General features: G+C 39.5%; 3 protein-coding genes across 3 annotated transcripts; 2 read left to right on the top strand and 1 right to left on the bottom strand.

Moving 5' to 3' along the window:
* Positions 1-756: 756 nt before the first annotated feature.
* On the bottom strand, positions 757-6,062 carry cxcr3.2 (chemokine (C-X-C motif) receptor 3, tandem duplicate 2; the record flags this gene model as incomplete). Its single annotated transcript, XM_083895893.1, has 2 exons — positions 757-1,857; positions 6,027-6,062. The coding sequence occupies 2 exons, from the start codon at positions 6,060-6,062 to the stop codon at positions 766-768; spliced, it is 1,128 nt and encodes a 375-aa protein (XP_083752019.1). The 3' UTR covers positions 757-765.
* A 3,913-nt stretch (positions 6,063-9,975) lies between these two features.
* Positions 9,976-10,825, top strand: cnfn (cornifelin; the record flags this gene model as incomplete). Its single annotated transcript, XM_083895782.1, has 3 exons — positions 9,976-10,099; positions 10,498-10,634; positions 10,736-10,825. 3 exons carry the CDS (start codon positions 9,976-9,978, stop codon positions 10,823-10,825), a joined length of 351 nt encoding a protein of 116 aa, XP_083751908.1.
* A 9,316-nt stretch (positions 10,826-20,141) lies between these two features.
* tlr21 (toll-like receptor 21) lies at positions 20,142-23,027 on the top strand (the record flags this gene model as incomplete). Its single annotated transcript, XM_083895667.1, has 1 exon — positions 20,142-23,027. One exon carries the CDS (start codon positions 20,142-20,144, stop codon positions 23,025-23,027), a length of 2,886 nt encoding a protein of 961 aa, XP_083751793.1.
* Positions 23,028-23,211: the final 184 nt, after the last annotated feature.

The following is a 23,211-nucleotide window of genomic DNA, read 5'->3' as shown; positions in this document are numbered from 1 at the left end:
ATGCTGACAAGACAGTTTGTTTTTATTCCAAAATATTTATATATAAAAAAAAGAAATAGCCCAACAATGGAAATTCAAAACAGGTAATTTCCTAATAATAACAACACAACAGAGAAAACAGCCGTCAAAAGGAAATTAAAGGAAGGTTGAAAACAAAAACAAGAATCTCAAATGGTGAACAATGAATTGATTTTCACAGTTTAACTACTTGAGAGTGTGATCTGATTAGAAACAGTCTGCTGAGTGAGATTAAGAGTGCGATGCGTTCGAAGCATTTCTGAGAGTGTGAAGACACTGAAATGGTCACGTTCTCACAGACAGATTACATTGTTGAAACATTGCAGCATCAGTGAGTAGAAGCTGTCACTTTGATTTCCTCACTTCAGTAGTTCAGCAGTGCACTGTGGCCAAATGAAAGTTTAAAAATCAATTACGGAAAGGGCAGAGAACTTTTCCTTCTGAAAACATTGTTGAGAACAGTTTAAATTCAACTAAATTTTATAGTTGTATATGTATAATTCAGTCCCTCTTATATATATAATCGCTGTAGTAACCTTACCTTAACCCTAACGCAAACGTTTTTTGAATACATTTTCTGTGATTGTGTGTAGATTATAACCTAAAGGAAGGAAGGAATTATTACAGTTTGGTTGTGATCTCAATCCTGATCCTGTTTTAACTGGAAACTTGGCAGAGGTTTTACTTTTCTTTTTCATTTTAGTCACACCAGCACCCCCTCTATCACACACCATCCCCCTCTTCTCTTCACACCATGACAGAGAAAGAGGTGTTTTCGCTCTCTGCGGAACTGAAAGAGCCTGTGGTTTTTCTGAGCCTCCTCTGCTTCCATCCCTCCATCCCCAGCAAGCCTCTCTGCCCAAGCAGCCCCTTGCACATTCTGGCCAGCTCCCTCCTGAACTTCACCCCCACAAAGCCATACAGCAGAGGGTTCAGGGCGCAGTGAGACAGCCCCACACTTTCAGTGACCAGAGTCCCAATGTCCACCACTCGGCCAAACTGGCACTCCCCACTCACAGCCCCCAGCTTGTGCAGACTATCCACCAGCTGGAAGCAGTTGTACGGTGCCCAGCAGATGACAAACACCGACACCAGAGAGATGATGAGGCGGAGAGACTTGCGCTTTTGCCTGCGGGTGGCGTTGCACAGAGACTTGAAGATGCGAATGTAGCAGTAGAGCATGATCAACAGAGGCAGCCCGAAGCCGAGGACCACACTGATCAGCTGAAGCCCCACCTGCCACTGTGTGGGGTTCTCAGTGAACCACACCTCACACAGCAGCGCACTCTGCTGGCCAACAGTGTTCACTTCCACCACCTGTTTGAAAGCAATGTCCACCCCACTCAGGACCAGGCAGCACATCCAGATGAGGGCGCAGGCGATTTGTGCGTGGCAGGTGTTACGCTTCCAGCCAGAGCTGACGGCATGTACGATGGCCAGGTAGCGGTCAAAGCTGATGCAGGCAAGGAAGAGTATTCCACTGTAGCGGTTCAGAGAGAAGAGGGCGCCGGAGATCTTGCAAACTGCCAAACCAAATACCCATTGGTGAGCCCACTGTATTGCAAACAGGGGCAGGGTGAAGGCCAGCAGCAGGTCAGAGATGGCCAAGTGAAGGAGGAAGGTGTCGGTGAGAGAGAAAGCACAGGCGCCACCACTCTGTGAGTTGCGGTAGCGGCGGATGACGCACAAAACTAGCACGTTTCCCACCACTGCTAGTATGAACACTAAGGTGTAAACAACAGGGGAATATCTCTGTGCAAACACATAGATATCCTCCTGTATGCACGGTGCTGCCAGGGACTTGGATGATTCGGTGTAATCATACTCATAGTCAGTGTCCTGCAAACAAGGAGGACAAGCAGTCAGTGCAGTACTTCAATAAATTCTCCCTTTATATAAAGAAGCTTAAAATAAAAAAAATAAAAATAAAATAGTTTTTGGATAAAGTGTAACTGAATCCCTTCTGCAGCTAACTTCCCCCAAAGACTCACTTCATAAAATACCAAGAAGTGGGTGAGAGTGTGAGTATGGATGGGGTCACTGAGCGGGCGTGGTCTGGTAGTGAGTTGCAGTGTTTTAAAAAAGGGGGAGGAGTCTGGGACAACGAATGTCACGCTGATTTGAGAGAGTGACAGAAAAGTGAATGTAGCCAATGACAAATTTTGAAAATAGTAGCTGGTGTTTGGCAGTAGATACACTGATTCATCACAATAATTTCAATACTTTACACTAAACTCTGAAGATTTGCACCTGGATCAGTAAATAACATTACTAGATTTATTCCTGAAAAAAGTGGTTTAAGGGTTTAGTTGGACTTTCATCATGTCATCTTCATGTTGTCTTCAACAGGAACAGACAAGCCAGCAGCAAGAGTGTGTTTTTCACATTTTAAAGCTGAGGTTCACTACACAAATGAAGAAATACCAAATTCTTTCTGGTGTGCGAAGGCCACCGTAGTTCCCTGACACACTTGGGAAAGGGAGGGACGAGTGAAGGAAACCTCTGTTTGTTTAAAAAAGGGCTGTCTCACAATCAGGGCCATCCTTCCAGAGCCATAGCGCATCGCATTCTACGGAGCCCCGGACATGACATGGTTGAAATTTTTTTTAAATTGTGGCCACAATTTACTATTTTGAGGCCATGAAATAATATTTTGTGGCCACGAAGTAGGTATAAGGTGCGAACATAGTAATAATAATATAATTCCTGGACAGCTGGGTAAGCAAATTGAGCGCACCTTCTCGAAGGTCTCAGGTAGAGGCAGAGACAGCTTCGCGATGGAAAGGGAAAACATTAAAATGATTGAATTTTATTTTAGTCTGAGAATGAGCGACAGAGATATTCTGAAAAACCTGGCATTGCAAGCATTGCATTTTTACCGAGATACATTTAAACAGAGCCAGGTTGCTTTACAGGCAGAGGTACGACTTAGACGCCGGGATAGATTTCATTGTTGACCAACTGCAAGGCCCTGGAAGGGAACACAGTTACCGGTGGATGTATACAAAGTGTAAATAACACGGCATTTCTATCAGGAAAGAAGACGTGGGGATCCTCCTCTCTTTAATGGACCCCATCGGTTCTGATGCACCCCCTGCTGATGACCCCAAAATGTATTTACCCCAAAACAAATACATGAAATAAAATGAAAACAATAAAGTGGTAAAAAAAAGAAAATGCTAAAAGTTAACTGAAACCATCTTCAGCGACTCGTTCCCGGTAATCATCAGAGAGAACATTTTCCACTCTGTATCGCCTGAAGACATATTACGTACAACTTCGGAGGCTTAAAGACAGTGTGGTGTTGGTATTACATGGTGGATACTTACACAGGTACGGAGCACCGGACATAAAACTGTAAAAATAATATTTTACAAAACAAAATAGTATTTAAACTTAGTACTTAACATAACTTTTTTACTTCTTTTTACTACTACTTCTTTTGAGTTGGCAAAAACATCACAAGCCAAGAAAACAAGCCTGGTTGGAAAGCAGAAGAGAGCTTCTCCCGTGCGTAAAGTTCACCACACAGGTGCTAAAAAGTGACAACGCATCACTCACTGTCAATCAGGCCAAAACTAAAACATTTCTGCATTTTGATCGCTGTCCACACAGCTGTGACCATTACGAGTGGGGAAAAGGCTAAACCAGACACGGTTTACAATTCAAGCTGCTTTCCCTTTAGCAGCCACACGGAGATGTCCCATAACTGTGTCCGGTAAGGTGCGCTGAATTTGCTCAACAAAATTAACTTTTTTTTTTTTGTTCACCATGTCATGTCCGGGGCTCAGTACATTTCTGCTTTGGTCTGGCCAGTCCATCACAGGAACATATAGAAACAAACAACCATCCACTTGACACCTACAGTCAATTTAGAGTTTCCAATTTACCGAATCCCCACATCTACATGTTTTTGGACTGCGGAAGTAAACCAGAGAACCCGGAGAAAACCCATGCACACACTGGGACAACATGCAAACTCCATGCACAAAGGCCCTTGTTCTGCTCTAGTTCTTGCTGCAAATGGTAAGAGTGCTAGTGTGGTGCTATAAGTGCTGACTGGTACAGTCTGTATGTGAGCACTGACAGTCTACTGCAAGCTCTTCTTCATTGTCTCTATAAACCAGAACAAGAGTGCACCACTGGACTGGAATGGAAAACATTGCACTATAGGCAGCATGCACAGCTGGCATTTACAGTCAAAATGGGCGTATGACAAAATGATTGAGTCTGGAAAGCGCGCAGTCACCTCCCACTTCCAAGAGGCATGACCAATGGACATAGATGAAATGCCTCTATACACAGACGGATAGACCTAAAACCAGTCTGACCAATGATCAGGATGTCATATGCAGAGTGACGGAAAACACATCAACAACATGCTTGTTGTATTTTCTTAGAGTTATGATTCGTCGGAGTCTAACAACTTTTTTTCCGGGGAAACTCCGTGGAGCATGTTGCTTAAAAAGGACAGCCAAATTGGTGTTGGACAAGCCAGGGGGTTGTAATTGGTTCCCTTTATTTAGGAAGCTGAACAGAATGTTATCTATGCTGGATGCATGGTTGCTTTCTATTACTTATCATTTCAGAATATGGTGGAAGAAAATGCTCACTACAACAAAGTTCGGGGGGAACCTTGGGGGTCAGAGAAAAAAATAAAAATAAAAGATTCAATCAATTATAAAATGACACTTAATAAATATTCAGACCTCTAAATGCCTTCATGTCTGTTGGAGACTGTGCAGCTGAACAGCAGTGGCAGGCAGAAACAGTGGAGCCCCCCCCCCCCCCCCAAAAGCTGAATCACTAACCTAAAGCAAGATTTAAAGTGGTGATTTTAAATGTCTGTGTTTAGAAACAAGGTATATTTTTGCAAGATTTATATAGTAGATTTATTTATTATTTATTTATTATTTATTTTTCTGGTTAACTGAGAAAAGTCAAATTGTTTCATTAATAGTCTCCATTATGGTAAATATTGTATTCATGGATTGAATTGAACTGATCTACATTGTTGTATATATGTATATATATATATATATATATGTATATATATATATATATATATATACTTATGTATATTTATAATAGAGTGTGTTGAGTGTTCAGTTGTCCTACATTCTGCCTTTTCATCCACAACTTATCTTAAATTAAGTGTGAGTGTGAGACTATTGATCCCACACTGGGGAAATTCACAAATACAAAAAGTACTAGAAAAGTATGTTTACAAAATTACAAATACAAGGAAGTGTTACAAATATATAAATATATATATATACAGTAATTGTACCTATTTGTCCCATGCATATGTTTTTTGGGTTTCAAAACATAATGGATTCTTACTGATAAAGCATATGCTCACTGCCATGTGTACACTAGAGGAATTGGAATTATGAGCAGGATCCATGGAAATGATTCAGAATGACAATAAAAAGCAGTTTAATTGCAGAGTAGAAGTTGACATTTAAGAAGTTGCTGTGGTGTTTTAATGTAGAACAAGCACAGCAACATAAGTACATTTTTGCAAGATTTATATAGTAGATTTATTTATTATTTATTTTTCTGGTTAACTGAGAAAAGTCAAATTGTCACACAAAATACTTCACGTTTTAACCTATAGAAGCTTTTTTTCCCCTAAAATTTTAATATTTAAAAACTGCATACATGTTTCCTCCATTTCTGGATGCATTCCATTAAAGTTATAGAGAAATAATCACACTTTATAGTTCGTATAGCATTGCTAAAACAACAGACGCTTAAACTAAAGACATTTAAATGGTACTGTAGATCAATAAATATTAAAGCAGATTCAATTAGGAAACAAATCAAATATTGTATATTAATAACAATATATTTAATATTGTTATTAAATATAACATAATGCTTAAATATTGTATATAAAAATAAGAATGGAACAAACATGATATGCATATATGTGTATGTGTGCAGGTTACATTATATCCAGATCATGTGATGCACATACTATTTGACAGAAAAAGGTCACTCACCAGATAGTCTGTGGTGTTTGGTGTGATCGGATCCATATTTGCAGCAGAACCTCTGAAACCATGGAAGACGGTACAAGAGTCAAACACCTTTGCAAAAAAACATATTTTTTCTCCAGTCTTTCAATACGTTTGTCTCAGAAAGGAGAAGTCACAGTTTTAGGAACTGAATCCTCGCACACTTGAGACAGATGTGTATTCATAGTAGGAATGGATGACTGTCTCAGGAAAATTAGGACATATTTTAAAAACATGTGCGTGTGTGCTTCAGACAGACGGAGCACGACTGGTGTGCTCAATGTGGTAAAAAAAAAAAGAAGAAAAAATCTATTATCTAGCGTGTAGAGCTACGTGCAGATCCCATGTAACACGAAGAGTCAAAACATGTAAAGGGAACAAGGTTGGTGGGAATTAAACCCAGGAAGAAGCAGGATTTCTTAAAAAACAAACATTCTACCATGACAGAGGAGAAGTGAAAGTGCTTGACTAGCAAGAATTTCACACTTTGTTCTTTTGTACATCAACTTTGTTTTTCATATAGTAGATGCATCATAAACCCACGCTTTGTGTTTTTGTCAAGATTTGTTTCCCAATTTTACACCTTCAAAAAAAAGAAACATTTCAAGGCAGAATCTACACACAAAAGATATATTGTATAGTGGAAAGGACACCCTGAGAAATCTTGTAAAGATGACAGGGAGCAAAGTAAGGTACTGGTTGTGCAGGACACATTTATGTTGATATACTCAGAGAGAACATGACAGGAAATCCATGTGGTTATATTTAGGGGGCAAACACTGACATCATCTCAGGTGTCAGGGTTTATCGGACGAACACATTAGCATTTCTTCTGGTAATTTATTCTATGGTGCATTGAAACATGTATTGCTTTTAACATCTTCAATTTTAATGACAGTAAAAACTGAGGTGATGTTGTTCTGACCCAGTGGGACGCGTGCTGACCCTGTTCTGGACCTGGGCCCCCAGCATATGAAGCACATTAGATTTCGCAAGCATTCACATTTTTGCAGTCTGCCTTTAATGCAGTGCAGACTCATATGGAGAAATTGAAATCCAAAGTAACGCTTTTTTTCAAATTCATCTCTCAAATTCAAATGAAATCCCCTCAATTAGAACTACCCATGGCAGAGCTCTTGATCTGGTTACCAGCTATAAGTACCTGGGATTCATTATGGATGGGGAGCTGTCATTCAAAGTGCATGTTAGACATTTTGGTTTCTAAGTGAAGGGTGAAGCTTGTTTTCTTTTACAGTAACAAGTCATGTTTCTCCCTCAGAGCTAGGAAGCTTCGAATATCAGCTTCTTACCTCTACTTGATTGTGGTGATGTTGTGTATATACAGTATGTGTGCTTCTAACAGCTGCCTACAGTCTTTAATTCTGCTCTACTGTGCTCTGAGTGTGTACTGAGGTCTATCACTGGTTGTAGCTGCCTCACCCACCACTGCGAACTGTTTACTTAATCTTCCATGCCCTTCCTGACTGTAAGACGCCACACACTGGATGACTTTGGTCTATAAGGCTCTTCTTGGCTTGGTTCCTCCTTATTTAAGCACTTTTCTCCAGAGAACCAAAAGCCATTATTCCTTACGTTCTAATGACAATTTGCACTTTGAAGCTTCCATTTTGAAGCTTTCAGTTTCTCTGCCCCCTCTGCTTGGAATACTCTCCAAACTGAACTTAAATTGCCAACTTTTATTTCACTGAGCTTTCTGCTCCATCTTGAAAAGTCTGCCTGTGTTCTTAAATTGTTACTGCGACCACAACTCCTGACCTATATTTGTCTATCTAGTTGCACATTATATTTCAATGTTTGTTTTGTAAGTGTTATCTCCCTGTCTCTTAATTAACTATGACGTGTGCTGCTGCCTTTCTTGGCCAGGTCACCCTTGAAAGAGATCTTGATCTCAAAATAAAGGTCAAATAAAAACCAGCAGTGAGAAGCGTGAACAGGACTGGTCTGAGTCTTTTGTTAAGGCAGTGTTTCATTTGAAATCAGAACTACACTCTCACTCTATTAAAGTGTTAACATAAGTTAGTCACACTCACTCCCTCACACTCACCTCTCACACTATAGGGTATGAATATGAATTTAATACATGCCATTGACCTTGTTCTTTCTCTCCCAAATGTGTGGCTCTCTTTCCTGTGATCCTTTATGTTGTGATTTCATGCTATACAAATAAAGCTGAATTGAACTGAACTCAGAATTTCTAAAGTCTTGGGGTTTTCCTTCAACAAGAACTCAGAAGTTGGAGAAAACTCACGCAACCCAAGTTAGCATTCCTAGATTATTTTACCGTTAATAGCACTCATCACTATCCGTCTCATTTTCCCCCTCTTCCATGTGTGTTCATTATTTTTTTTTGGAATAGAAATCCAGCAGTAACAAACCAGAAATATATCATGTTTACATGGATCAGACCAAACCAGGATGTCTTAATTGGTTTGGATTAATCGGATTGGCATGTTTTATTCCGATTACTCTGTCTATTGACATAAACATGACAATCAGACAACTCTGATGCGATACAGCCCATTTGGAAACCAATTTCATTTTGAATGAGAGGGATGGTACATGCCGATCATATTAACAGTCATCACTTCCTGGTTTGGTACTGTCACGTGACTGATGTAAACGTGACATTTTTCGGTTTTGTTACTGAAAGGATGGGGCAAAAAATGGCGGGAGCAAAAAAGTGGTCAGGAGGCGAAATTCTGTTTGGAGGACTTCTTGATGGTCGAACGGCCAGGAACACCAAGTTGTCCAAACAAGTCCACGTTTATTTCCATTCCAAAAAAGAATAATGAACAGACATGAAAGTGACAGGTGCGGAAGAGGAGGAAAATGAGACGGATATTGAACAGTGAGGGGTCGAGCAGACAAGTACAGCGTTTGTTCACTACGGAAGTGGAAGTGAAGCTTCTTCTTCTTCTGCTTCTACTTCCACAGAATTAGACAACGCTGCACATGTTTTTGCACACGCAAACAAAGCCACTGACATAAAGACGTATTGTGTTGCAAACTTATTCACAGTGAAGTCACAGCTCCACACCTGCACTAAAGGCAAACCCTATAAGTGACTACAATACAAACATGCTTTTGTTCTCCCATTACTGTATGCTGATAAGAAAAGAAAAAACCTGCATCTTTTGAAATCTTATACACCCCAAAACTAAACAGTGTAGTTTTGTTTTCCCAGGGTGTTTGTAGCAGCCTCAATGGTCACTGTTTGTTTTGCCATATCAGCATAGAAACTGGGCTCAGAAAACATAACTGATGTGTCACATGGATATAAAAGCTGTGGTCTAGCTCATGTCCACCTGTTTGTGGATTTACCCCTGGACTGTCTACTCAGTTGGACCATTTTAACATTACCAGGAGAGATCAGGTGAGATTTTCAGAGGAAAAATGTCATTCAGAGCGGTGACATTTATTTACATAGCTGTCAACATAAGGTTCAGGTTAAGGTCATTTACTATGAATTGATGAAGTCACAGTCATTTACTAAAGGTGACCAAGCTTTTAAAATTAGAGCACAGAGAATCTGGAACTCCTTGTCCAAGGAAATTCAGCAGTCAGTCAAGGAAGTCAGTAACTTCCTTTAAATCAACGCTTGAAATTGACTTTACTGCTTTTCTGATTTTACCTAATTTTGAAATTGCTGTTTCACTTTTATGGCTTTGATCATTTTTTTCCATATTCCTTTAGTTTAGTGTTTTTACACATGTTTGTGAAGCACTTAAGTACTGTAAATTTGCTTTGAAAAGTGCTATATGAATGAAGGTTTTACGACTACTATTATTATTATTATTACTGTAACTAGGACACAGTCATTTACTGTAAGCTTACTGTCGTCTTACTAAGGGGATATTTTTTGACCTTTTTGAATTTGTGACTTCCTGATATTGTTTCTCTTCCACATACAGCGATGGCATTCCAGTCAAATGTGATCAGCTCGCAGCCTCAGGTTGCGGTCACACAGTACACCGTGTCTCCAGGATCATCAGAGTGGACCTCAAACGTGTGCGACTGTTGTGACGACTGTGGAATATGTACGTGATTTTCAGAAATTGAAGTAGTGACAATTCAGGTTTTTTCTGAAGTGTGGTTGTAAGAGCTGTTGACACATTGTCAACACTGATTGTGCTGGGTGTGCCCCTTTTATCGCAAAACGAGGCCAAAACATGGACGCAGTTTCACTGAGAACAAAAGGGAAAACAGATTTTAACCACTTAACACATAAGGGTCACCTGATAAAGTCTAAACCTGCTTCAGTCTGGATATGTTTGTTTCTTAAGGTCGCTGGTAGAGTTTTTTTTTTCCCTGCTCATAGAGTGCAGTCAGCACTGACTATTATGTCAACCACATTTTAAAACAAACTGGAACTATGCCATTAAATGAAACCTAGTGCTTTGATTCCCATTGTGACCATTATGGCGTTCACCTCCAGGTCTTTGTGCAACATTCGTTCCATGTATCCTGGGATGTAAGGTTGCTCAGGACAATGGGGACAGCTGCTGCGTGCCATGCCTCCCCGGTGCTATGATTGCTCTGAGGACAAGCATCCGGAGCAGATACCAAATTGAGGTAAGTGCGTTATGAACTAATGAAATTGATTCTTTACTGAAAAAAGTCCCTCACTTAAATACAATACTCTTTACGCTGCCTTTTCTTTGCTTTTCTCACAGGGCTCAGTGTGTGATGACTGGGTTGTCATGGCCTGCCTGCCTCTCTGTGGACTGTGTCAAATGGCCCGGGAACAGAAGATAAGACAATAAGATAAGAAGATAAAAAAAATACAGTATATATAACAAGCCCCAGAACACTTGGAGGAAATGTATTTATTTTATTTCCTGGACTGAATAACTAACGTTTGTCTGTTTTTCAGTTCAAATAGGATTGGTGTTTGTACCTTAGAACAAAATGTACAATTAAAGAATGACATGATTAACAGACTCCATTTTAAAACTTAAAAAAGATCATTTTGAGAATGTAGGCAAACAATAAATTCAGCAGGTAGCAGGTTTGATCCAAACATCTATCTATCTATCTATCTATCTATCTATCTATCTATCTATCTATCTATCTATCTATCTATCTATCTATCTATCTATCTATCTATCTATCTATCTATCTATCTATCTATCTATCTATCTATCTATCTATCTATCTATCTATCTATCTATCTATCTATCTATCTATCTAGCAAGTTGTGTCTGTGTGTCTGTGATGGGAATATCTCGCTGACCGTTAGTCAGATCGACAATCTGTTAATTCTGTAAATTCAGCAGGTAGCAGGTTTGATCCAAACATCTATCTATCTATCTATCTATCTATCTATCTATCTATCTATCTATCTATCTATCTATCTATCTATCTATCTATCTATCTATCTATCTATCTATCTATCTATCTATCTATCTAGCAAGTTGTGTCTGTGTGTCTGTGATGGGAATATCTCGCTGACCGTTAGTCAGATCGACCTAAGATTTTGTATATGGGTTGAGCATGGCCCGATGTGCATCCTTCAACGTAGAATATGGTGTTATACTGAAACGACGAGGTCGGTGTCCATTCACCAATATGCAAGCACATATTTATTTAGCATTAGCATGCTACTATTTTGCAGCTAAATTGGCAAACTTTTTTCCAAAGGTAAGGTAAGGTAAACCGTCACCTGTCACCAATCTGACCATTGTCATTAATCCAGTGTGGCTCATTCCCAACTACAACTTTGCTCACCTACCAAATCTAAAGTTCCTCCGAATAGATCACAACCACTTGAGGATAATTAGAGCATTTGTTTTCCAAAACTTGCACCAACTTCAGTTTTTAAATTTGTCTTGTAACAACATTTCCAAGCTCAGCCCTTATGTGTTTAAGGACCTCCACAACCTCACGTTTCTCTCACTGACAAATAATAAACTGAAGCAGCTTCCTGGGGAGATTTTCTTGACCACTCTCTCTCTGAAGACTTTGATCATGAGGCAAAACCTTCTGATGGATTTCTCTGGGATTGTCAAGTCTGTGTCATGTCTTGCAAATCTGATGAAACTGGACCTCTGCTTTAACCATTTGACCTCACTCAGCCACAATGTGTCACTGCCCACATCGCTCACTGCTTTATATTTATGCAGAAATAATCTGTCCACGTTAGGATGTAAACAGTCATTTCTGGGCTTAATTGAGGTGCTAGATTTGTCCTACAACTCCCGGCTCCCTACGGCAGCCTTTCACGGAGTGGATTTGAAACATGTGAATTATTTGCGCTTGCGTTCAACAAATGTTGAGGCTACAATTAGCATTAGCGTAGCTGGCTGTTTTGTGACTCAGCCCCGCTGGAATCTCTTTACAAGGCGTATTTGATTTGCGGTGTGCACATACTTCCTATGGGCACTGCACACTAGTAATAACAATTGAGAAAAACATATATTGTAGGAACAGTAACTGACTATAATACCACCATAGAAATACTGAGAAGTGCAACAAATAAATGAGCCGCTTGTACTTTACAAAAAACAGTAATAGAGAGGACATGAAAACAAATATGAATGTACTGTATGTAGAGATTCTCTATGTTAGAAAAAACAGAGAATCTCTACATAAACTACATTCATATTCATATCTTACTCATATCTATCTTAGCATTATCCCTAACATTAACTATGTATAAACCTAAACACAGCTTGACAACAATTCAAATCTTAGACCTAAATTTAATCAGTCCCTCAGAACTGAGGTTCAGTCTCATTACGGACAGTTTTTTTCTGTCTCCATGACGATTACTGGTCTAGTGTTTATGCCAGAAAATGTCCTAAAGAGATAATAAATACATACAAGAATAATGTGTCTGTATGTGTTGCAGAATTTTACTCTTTTTTAAAATATTTTTTTTAACACAAATCTCTTGGCACACACTTTAGAAAGACGTGCAGATAAGAGTTTATAAGAATGTCGTAAGAAGGCATGGCCGCTTTATTTGTACAGCTTACTTCACACACAAGGGCAACTCAATGTGCTTTACATAAAACAAAGTTTAAAGGTGCATTATGTAATAAATTTGAAGCAACTGGCCATAAAATCCTCCTAATATGTCACAGAGGACCAGGAATAATGTTCATATAACAAACTGAACTCACCAACAAAAATAGTACAACAAAAATATTTGCATTGAAAAAAAATATTTTTCGCACCTCAAAGTTTGTTTATGTTTCAAAATGATGTTTTGGCATGGTGCACCATCTATCGCTGTCTACCAATCATAGCAGTCAGTAGGGTCTCCGCTGCTAAGCAACCATGGGTTGCCATTTAACCCTTAAACACACCTAGACACCTTTTTGTGTTTTTGACTTTTTCTTTTTAGCATATCTTTTTCATTTTTTCATGCATATTGTTCAAAATTTGCTCAGTTGTGTATTTTTGGGTGCTTTAAAAAAATGTCATGTGAATTTTTTTTTTAGTCCATTCTAAACAACTGTGACAAATTTACTCACGTTAACACACCTTTGCACCAAAGTGTGCTCATTGAAACCCATTCAAATCACTATTTTTGATCCTGCTCAAATGTAAAGTAAAAAACATGAATCATCTAATTTTTTCACATCATTTGAAGCAAAAGGCTTTAAATGTGTGCTCTGACACATTTCCATCAAGATTACGTCATTTTTCTTTTTTTGGCACATGGAGAAAAAAAACTGCTTTTTCTAATCGAGGGCACTCCCACTAAACCCCGCCCCCCCTCTCTCCACATAAGGTCTGAGGTAGAAATTTTGTGTGGGTGTGTGAGTACATGTGTGTGGGCATGTGAGTGTGCGCGTGTACACATGCACGTGCGCGCGTGCACGTGCCTTTAACGTGCACAGTGCATTTACAGTGTGACACAACGCGTAAAAGCGCAGGTGGCTTTCAAGTGGCACCTTTTCCATGCCCTCCTTTCATGTAAAACATTTTTTTCAAACTTTCAAAGCACCAAAACTTCAAAGTACAGTCTCCAAAGCACCCCGACATCTAAATTGTGGGGTCCCCACAGCTTTTGAAATATCCATAATGCAGGCGATTTTCCAGCACATGAAATGTACAGCAAAAATTAGAGCCAAAACAAACCCCGATCTGTGCACCTGTGCGCCGCGCTGCAATGATCACAGGTATACAGGTGATGAGGTGTCTGTGCAGAGCTAAGGACTTTGCATGTCAAACCACACACAATGAAGCATCACAGCGGCACCACGGAGGCGCTAAACATGGTCATTGAAGACGAGCGCACGCAGCGCAATGCATTCCATCAGCTTTGGACACCGACACAGCCGATGAAGAGTACTTCCCGGGGGCTTTCCCGTGTCCCACCAACTCCACTGACTCTTCTGACTTTGGGGAAGAGGTGACACTAGCGGACCTTTTATGGAAATCCAAAAACGGAGCGATCTGGGCACCCACAAACACCCTGATGCTCCAGTTCAAGCCTCCAGACTCAGGACTAACTCCAGAACGTCCCCGCTATGCCGTGGCCATTGTTAGTGAGCTGATTGACACTTTTTATTTATTTTTCACCACGGAGATCACAAAACTTATTATGGAATGAACCAAACTGCATGGGAGAAGGACAGTGCCCGAGTGGAAGGACCTCGATGTCACCACCGTGCTGGCTTAGTTTGGACTCCTTCTGTTGGCGTCTATTGGGCAGCTGGTGCGCTGCAGAAACAAAACCAAGGACAGAGAGGGTCGTGTTGGACATGACGGAGGGGCTGGGAGGGTGACTGTGACTATTGATCATTTATTTTCCTCATTTGGGCTGGCAGAGGAGCTGCTGTGATGAAAGATCACCATCTTTGGCACAATGCGTAAAAACTGACCAGAGCTTCCCCCTCAGCTCCCGAGGCTTCTCCATTTCTTCATTTACTCACACCCTGCTGTCCTACACTCCAAAGCAGGACAAAAATGTCCTCCTGCTCAGCAACAAACACCGGGAGCCGGAGATCAGCAACGGGAAAAAAAAAGAGGCCCAGAAGCCCAAAATCATTCTGATTATAACCTCTGCAAAGGAGAGGATACCAAGAGTGGAAGTTCTTCATTACAGCACAACATTTTTTTATTTTTTTATTTTATTTGGTATCTATAATGAGGTCTAATGTTGGTCTAAGAAATAAGAAAATAAAAAAACAAAAATACATATGTACACAATTTGTATAGCTTGTATTTATATGAGCACACGTTGGTGCTATAGGTGTGTTAACTGAATATTTTATGAAATCTAACATTATAAAATAATAATAATGCAATTTTTTCTGCTAATCTTTCACATATACTAGGCTGCAATAATCCCAAAGAAAAAAAATCCAGTTTGCATGAATTATATTGAAAATATTTCATTTTTTGTCTTTTTTAGATCATAAAATGAGGTGCATCATGACTAAACCTGGCAATTTAAGGGTTAAAAGTATAAGAAATATATTAATATTTGATATGTATGGAAAGAACAGATGTTGGTCTAAAACCTAAAAAAAAAAATATATAAATGTATAATTTTTTTAAAGCTGTGTACTTTATGAGCACCATTTGGTGCTCTGGGTGTGTTAACGTGATTTTATGAGACAATCTGACATTACAAAGAAAATAATAATGCAACATTTTTTTTTTCTGCTAATCTTTCACATATACCAGGCTGCAATTATCCAAACAAAAAAAATCCAGTTTGCATGAATTTTATTGAAAATAATTAATTTTTTGTGTTTTTTAGATCTTAAAATAAGGTGCATCATGACTAAACCTGGCAATTTGAGGGTTAAAAATAAAAAATATATCTTAATATTTGATATGAATGGAAAGAAGAGATGTTGGTCTAAAATCTAAAAAAAAAAAAAAAGGCAAAAATACAGATGTATACTATTTATATAGCTGTGTACTTTATGAGCACCTTTTGGTGTGCTAGGTGTGTTAACGTGAGTGTTTTAGGCCATCTGACATTACAAAAAAAATAATAATGCAAAAAAAAAATTGTTTCTGCTAATCTTTCACATATACCAGGCTGCAATAATCCAAACAAAAAAATTCCAGTTTCCATGAAGTATATTGAAAATAATTAATTTTTTGTGTTTTTTAGATCATAAAATCAAGGTGCATCACGAATAAACCTGGAAATTTAAGGGTTAAAAATAAGAAATATATATTAATATTTGATATGGATGGAAAGAGGAGATGTTGGTCTAAAACCTAAAAAAATATATATTAATATTTGATATGGATGGAAAGAGGAGATGTTGGTCTAAAACCTAAAAAAAAGAAAAAGGCAAAAATACAGATGTATACTATTTTTATAGCTGTGTACTTTCATGTGCACCATTTGGTGCTCTGGGTGTGTTAACGTGATTTTTTTAAAGGCGCGTTTAAGGCTTAAGTAGCTACAATTGAAATGAAACGAAAGGAAACCTAAAAGACCTCGGTATGAATGTCAAAAACGCCAAAAAAGCTGAGAGGAATTTCAAAACGGCTGCAGAATGGGCTACTCTTCTCCTAAACAGGTAAGTTCAGCTTGGCTAACTAAGTTAAGTTAGCATCATAGCTCGACTGTCGAGTTCTGTGTTTTGAATTGCTCGCTCGGCTTTGGGGCTGCCATACCGAAGCGGGCGGCGTATGGCAGGGGTTGTGGCTCCGGGCAGAACCTGAGACACAACATGCCGCACCGACCACCGGCAGTTCTGTTCTGTCAGCGGCTGTGGCTTGTTCTGCTCGGCGCAGGCTGCAGTGGCAGTTCAGATGACACAGAGATGTGTCTTTTAGTCTCTTTCTAATCTTACCTAATAGTCTTCTTCTGACATGTAAAGAGAATAATAGTGGTAGCTGAGTGATTAAATAGGTGGGCTTGTGTTGGGAAGGTTGTAGGATTGATTCCGGACAGTGTCAACATTATTTACCTTATTATTGTATAACGCATTAATAAGCTTGCGATGCATTAAATATTACCATAAATAAATATATTCGGTGTGTGGTGGTAATTTGCCACGATGTCTCACTCACTCTAAGGTTTTGTCAGAAGTTGACAGCCCTGCTATATATTGTAAAAGGGGAGGCAAAAATGAAGGACAGTTCTGTCAAATATCATGCATAAAGTTATTCCATCTGATATATCCATCCCTAGTCAACAGCTAATGTTACCATAATTTACTATACATCTTGATCTTTACTGAGAGAACAGAATTGTGTGTCTTAGAGCCACTCATTTATAATAAAACGCTCACTCCTCGCTCGTTGCTGACGGAGTTACATGTCAACCGCTCTGGCAACCTTGACTCTGGAAGGGAGGGGGGGAGTGGGAGGCGGATACGACTCACCGCAGTGTTTGGATTTTGAGTGTAGTAACTGTTTTTGGCCAAATTGTTACAGATGGCGCCTTTAACATTCTGAAACATTTAAATTAACAATTTGAACACAAACCCAATTATAACATGAATAAAATGGAGTACAAACTAATAAAAAGAGAGAAAACAAAAAGTTAGACTAAAATGGAGCATAAAGTATGACAGTGCAGCCTAAAAAAACCAATTTACTTTAAAGTTATCAAACCAATATACAGTGCAGAAATATATTAAAGTACTTATAAAAAAAGAGGCCACTGATAAGCATATGAGAAAATAAATGTTTTTAACCTGGATTTAAAAAAATCACATTTGGTACTGATTTCAGTTCCATTGTTGTTCCACTCATGTGCAGCTTCACCATATTTGGTTTGACTATCTGACGTGAGTGACCGAACGTCAGACCACAAACAGTCTGTGTTTTAATTTAATTCAATTTAATTCAATTTAATTCAATTCAATTCAAGCGCCAAATCATAACACACGTTATCTCAAGGCATTGTACATAGACAACATCATGCAGAGCATAGAAATCCAACAATTCATACAATGAGCAAACACTTGGCATCAGTGGAGAGATAAAAACCCTCCCTTTTAACAGAAAAAGAAATCTCTGGCAGAGACTCAAAGATGTGCAGCCATGGTCGGCATGTTTGTTGATGCCTGCAACCTGGTACTGCCCGCTAGGGCAGTGTTTCCAAACCCTGGTCCTCAGGGAACACTGCCCTGCATGTTGTAGATGTTGCCCTGCTCCAACACACATGATTCAGAAGAACAGCTCGTTATCAGGCTTCTGCAGAGCTTGAGCTTGATGACGAGCTGACCATTTGAATCAGGTGTCTCCTAGTTCAACCCACAACTGTTCGCTGTCCTGGCTCCCAAATGGTGGAACGAGCTCCCCATCCACATATGGACAGCAACAAGCCTCCACATCCTCTGCCACAGACTAAAAACACTTACTTCTAGCCCTTGACGTCATGCTTTTTTTTTTCTTGTTTTTTGCATGCGATGAGCTTTGACTGAATAAGGAAAGAGAAGCCTGGGTTGTACCCACCTTCCTCTTTCAGATGATAAGAGCTGGACTCTCTGATGAAGGCAGGTCAGTTGAGCAACGTTCATAGTGAACAGGTAAGGTTGTCAGAGCAACATACATTTTCAAGTTTAACTTAGAAATTGGAGAACATTTTGAAATATGTACTTTACATTTAGAAATGACTGCCATAAACTTGTTTTGTTCTTGACTTTCATGATGACACTAATGTTTAACTGCAACAACAGCGCCTAAAGCCAGATTTTGTTTGGAAATATTGTTTTCTGATAATAAGTTAAAAGAATGGAGGAGTGTCTTTGACGGGGGATTTACAAGGATTCATGTAGTATTATACATGAATGTGTTAATACCACCATCACAAATACAAATTAAATGCCTGTAGAAGTTAACACTACATGTATATACTTATTTAACTATCAACCTTTTAATTGCATGTTTTAATAGAATTACACTTTCTAACTTAATTCTCTTAAAGTGTCACACATGCCACAAGAGCAGAGTGAAACAGGATGTGAAAGCATGAAAGGGAACTGAGTACTCCCTGTTATCAGGGTTCAAATTTCTTAGACAATAAAATAGGTTCCTTGTTTAAAGTGTAACTAACTTGGAGTAAAGCAGGGGTGTCAAACTCAAATGACCTGGGGGCCAATGAGCGTCTACTCTGGTCAAGCGGGAGCCGCTCCAGACAACACAAATGGGAAAAAAACAACTCAGTTGTAAACAGTAGCAGATATGCAGAGCGGCTGTTTAGTGTGTGTAGAAAAAAACATTTTTACATTAAAGAAATCTATAGATACATAAGAATATCAAATATAGGGCTGCAACTAACGGTTATTTTCATAATCATTTAATCTCTTCAGTCTTCTGTTTTCTTGACAAGTCCTTGTTTGGTCTGTGTTTACCAAGCATGGAAATGATGTTCTCAAATGTCAAAATGATTCAGTTTTAATGATTTCTTTGTTATATGGCACAAACAAATCAGAAAATATTCCCAATTAAGAAGCTGAATCAGAAAACTTGTTTTAATTAGTAATCAATGAATAATCACGATTTGCTCTTTTAGTGCACATTTTCACATCTGTTTTTCCCATTTTCACAAGTTTTAAAAATCAAAGCCGTTGGCTTACTTGTTTAATCAAGACACTTTTTAAATGAAATTTTGCAAGAGAATGTATTGTGCATGAGAACTCCTGGAGGAAACCTGTGTAGCCATCTGTCCTTCTATTTACCGCAATTGTTGGTATTTTTTAAATCATTGTGCAATATCAAGCAAACAGGAATATTGTTCACTGGCATACATTTAATATTAATATTTTTATGGGAAAGGGATAGTTTTAAGCAAGACTGCATGCTGTGTAAAGCAGCGTGATGAATAGCTAAATATGCATTTTGGTAAGAGGGCATAGCGCCCCCTTGTTACCCAGTTTAGAAAATATTCTTCTTCATCTTACGGCTTCTCCCATCAGGGTCGCCACTGCGGCTCCTGTGCCTCCAGCTGGCCCTACCCCTTGTGTCCTCTTCTGTTACAAACTTAACAATATGTTGTGATATGTGACATCATTTCCTTCTCTCTATCCTCAGATTCCTGTACCACGTTCAGCGAATGAATCCAAAGAGTTTTCAAACATATTCAAATAAAACAAAACCAACAAAGACGCTGATGAAAATTGCTTCGTCTGGACTGCAATGGGAAAAATGTCTGCCCTTTCTCAAAAGTATTTGTCGGCCGCTCTTGTTCTTGGCGCTGTTCAACTCATCACTGGTTATAGCTTTAACAACTGCATCGCAGAGCCGTACTCGAATGCAACACATTTCAGCTGCATCCGTCGAAAGGAGAAGAACATATCTGCCATTGTCGACGACCTGCCGTCATCTGTCACCAATCTGACCATTGTCATTAATCCAGTGTGGCTCATTCCCAACGACAACTTTGCTCACCTACCAAATCTAAAGTTCCTCCGAATAGATCACAACCACTTGAGGATAATTAGAGCATTTGCTTTCCAAAACTTGCACCAACTTCAGTTTTTAAATTTGTCTTGTAACAACATTTCCAAGCTCAGCCCTTATGTGTTTAAGGACCTCCACAACCTCACGTTTCTCTCACTGACAAATAATAAACTGAAGCAGCTTCCTGGGGAGATTTTCTTGACCACTCTCTCTCTGAAGACTTTGATCATGAGGCAAAACCTTCTGATGGATTTCTCTGGGATTGTCAAGTCTGTGTCATGTCTTGCAAATCTGATGAAACTGGACCTCTGCTTTAACCATTTGACCTCACTCAGCCACAATGTGTCACTGCCCACATCGCTCACTGCTTTATATTTATGTAGAAATAATCTGTCCACGTTAGGATGTAAACAGTCATTTCTGGGCTTAATTGAGGTGCTAGATTTGTCCTACAACTCCCGGCTCCCTACGGCAGCCTTTCACGGAGTGGATTTGAAACATGTGAACTATTTGCGCTTGCGTTCAACAAAAGTTGAGGTAATGGAGCTTTTTAAAATCAGTAACATCAGAACAGACGTGGTCGATTTTTCAGGCACCGGTCTGAAAAATTACAGCCAGCTCAATGAACTGTGTAGTTTGCTAAAAAGAAAGGCAACATTTATTAAAAACTTGCATCTCAGTAACAATGGGATTGAGAATATAACAAATGACACATTTTCCGTTTGTCCTAAAAATATAGAGACTCTGGATCTGTCCCACAATGAACTGAAAAGTACACGTTGTCTTCTCTTCCTCAGTCCACACATGCATATAAAAAGCTTCAATGCAGAGCATAACCACCTCACCACCCTTCAATCCTGTCATACTCAAAACAAGAATAATTTCCTGGAAGAGCTGACCTTTCGCTACAACCACATCCTCTCAGTGGATTCCATGGCTTTCTTCAATACACCAAATGTCAAGTTGCTCCAGCTCAACATAAACATTATTGCATTTCTCCACCACCAAGCTTTCAGTGGGCTACAGATGCTCCACACACTCCGCTTGGACAACAACCTCTTAACTGATTTGTTCAACGACACCTTTCAAGATAATTCTTATTTGCAATATCTTAACCTACGAAACAATCGGATTGCTGTCATTTTCAATGGGACGTTCCTCAAGCTCAGGAATCTGACCACACTGGACCTGGGAGGTAACAAGATCACTCATTTTCAGCCATCAGGTCTTAAAGGACTCAAAAGTCTGTCCAAACTCTATCTAGATGGAAACAACCTCCAGCAGATCGACACTTCCTTACATCATGTGTTTCATGATGCACTCACAGTGTTGGATCTAAAAAGTAATCAGATTTCCTTCCTTAATGAAAAGGTCAAGCCACCATTTACGAAACTACGCAAACTCACCGATCTGAAACTGGATGGACAGAGGCCTCATGGCCTCGGGGTTTTACCCCCCGCTTTTTTCAGTGGCCTTCATTCTTTGAAAAATCTGTATCTCACCAACAATTACCTATCACAACTTGCCCCTGATGCATTCAATGACCTGACAGAATTGCGTTTCCTCTCATTGGATAGCTGCTGTGTAGGGGTAGCCAAACTTGAAGCAGGAGTCTTTAAAAAGCTACAAAAATTGACCAAACTCATTGCAGAAAATATGGGCATTGAGGACTTCTCAGCAGAGGTTTTTGGGAATCTGACACAGTTGCGTATGCTGCAGCTGAACCACAACGTGATGCAGAGCATCGATGTAAACGTACTGCTAAGCCTAAAACAACTGCACTACCTTGACATACGTAATATTCCTTTAAGCTGCACCTGCCAGAACAGCTTGCTGCAAAACTGGACAAGATATAACCCAAACGTCCAGATAGTTTATCTCTACAATCAGCTGTGTCCACACAATGCTAAAGTCAAATTCTACAATTTTGATACCAAAGTTTGTTTTATAGATTTGGGAGAATATTTGTTTATTAGCACGGCTGCTGTTATCTTCCTGTTCACAGTTTCCCCCATACTTTATGTCAAACTCTATTGGAAGTTTAAGTACAGCTACTATGTGTTCCGCTCATGGTTTAGTGAGCAGTGGCGCAGAATGAGAGAGGAGGAGGAAAACTGCAAATTTGATGCATTCATTTCCTATAATTCCTGTGATGAGAAGTGGGTCATGGACCATCTGGTGCCAAACCTGGAGGGAAATGAATGTGGTTTTAAACTTTGCCTCCATCACAGGGACTTTGAACTGGGACGCTTCATTGTGGACAACATCGTCTCTGCTGTATACAACAGCCGTAAAACCATTTGTGTGGTTAGCAGGAACTTTCTACAAAGCGAGTGGTGCTCTTTGGAGATCCAGCTTGCCAGCTACAGACTCTTTGATGAGCACCGAGATGTTCTTCTGCTCGTGTTTCTGGAGCCGATCTCTGAGCGACATCTGTCATCGTATCACCGAATGAGGAAAGTCATGCTAAAAAAGACTTATCTGCAGTGGCCAAGCTCAGACTGCATTAACCCGGTGCAGGCCCAGGAGCTGTTCTGGGAACAGCTCCGTCGGGCCATGAGAGTGGGGAGCAGACTCCAAACAGAAGAAAATTACACATTTGATGATTGTGATTCTGCTGAAAGGAGATAAGAGATTGGATAAAACTTACTGCCTTGAACACGATTGAGAACTTTGTCTTCAGTATGTTAAATGATAAAATCCAATCCTGCTTTGAGAAGAGAGTGACGGACAGTCTGGTGTGAATACATTTACATGTCAGTTTTCTTGTGATCACATAAGCTTTATTTTTACTGATGGCATTACTCCATGTTAC

The sequence above is a fragment of the Microchirus variegatus genome (assembly GCF_963457635.1).
Source record: "Microchirus variegatus genome assembly, chromosome: 1".
Classification (NCBI taxonomy): domain Eukaryota; kingdom Metazoa; phylum Chordata; class Actinopteri; order Pleuronectiformes; family Soleidae; genus Microchirus; species Microchirus variegatus.
Note: the sequence above shows the minus strand (reverse complement) of the source record. Positions and strands in the feature narration are given on the sequence as shown.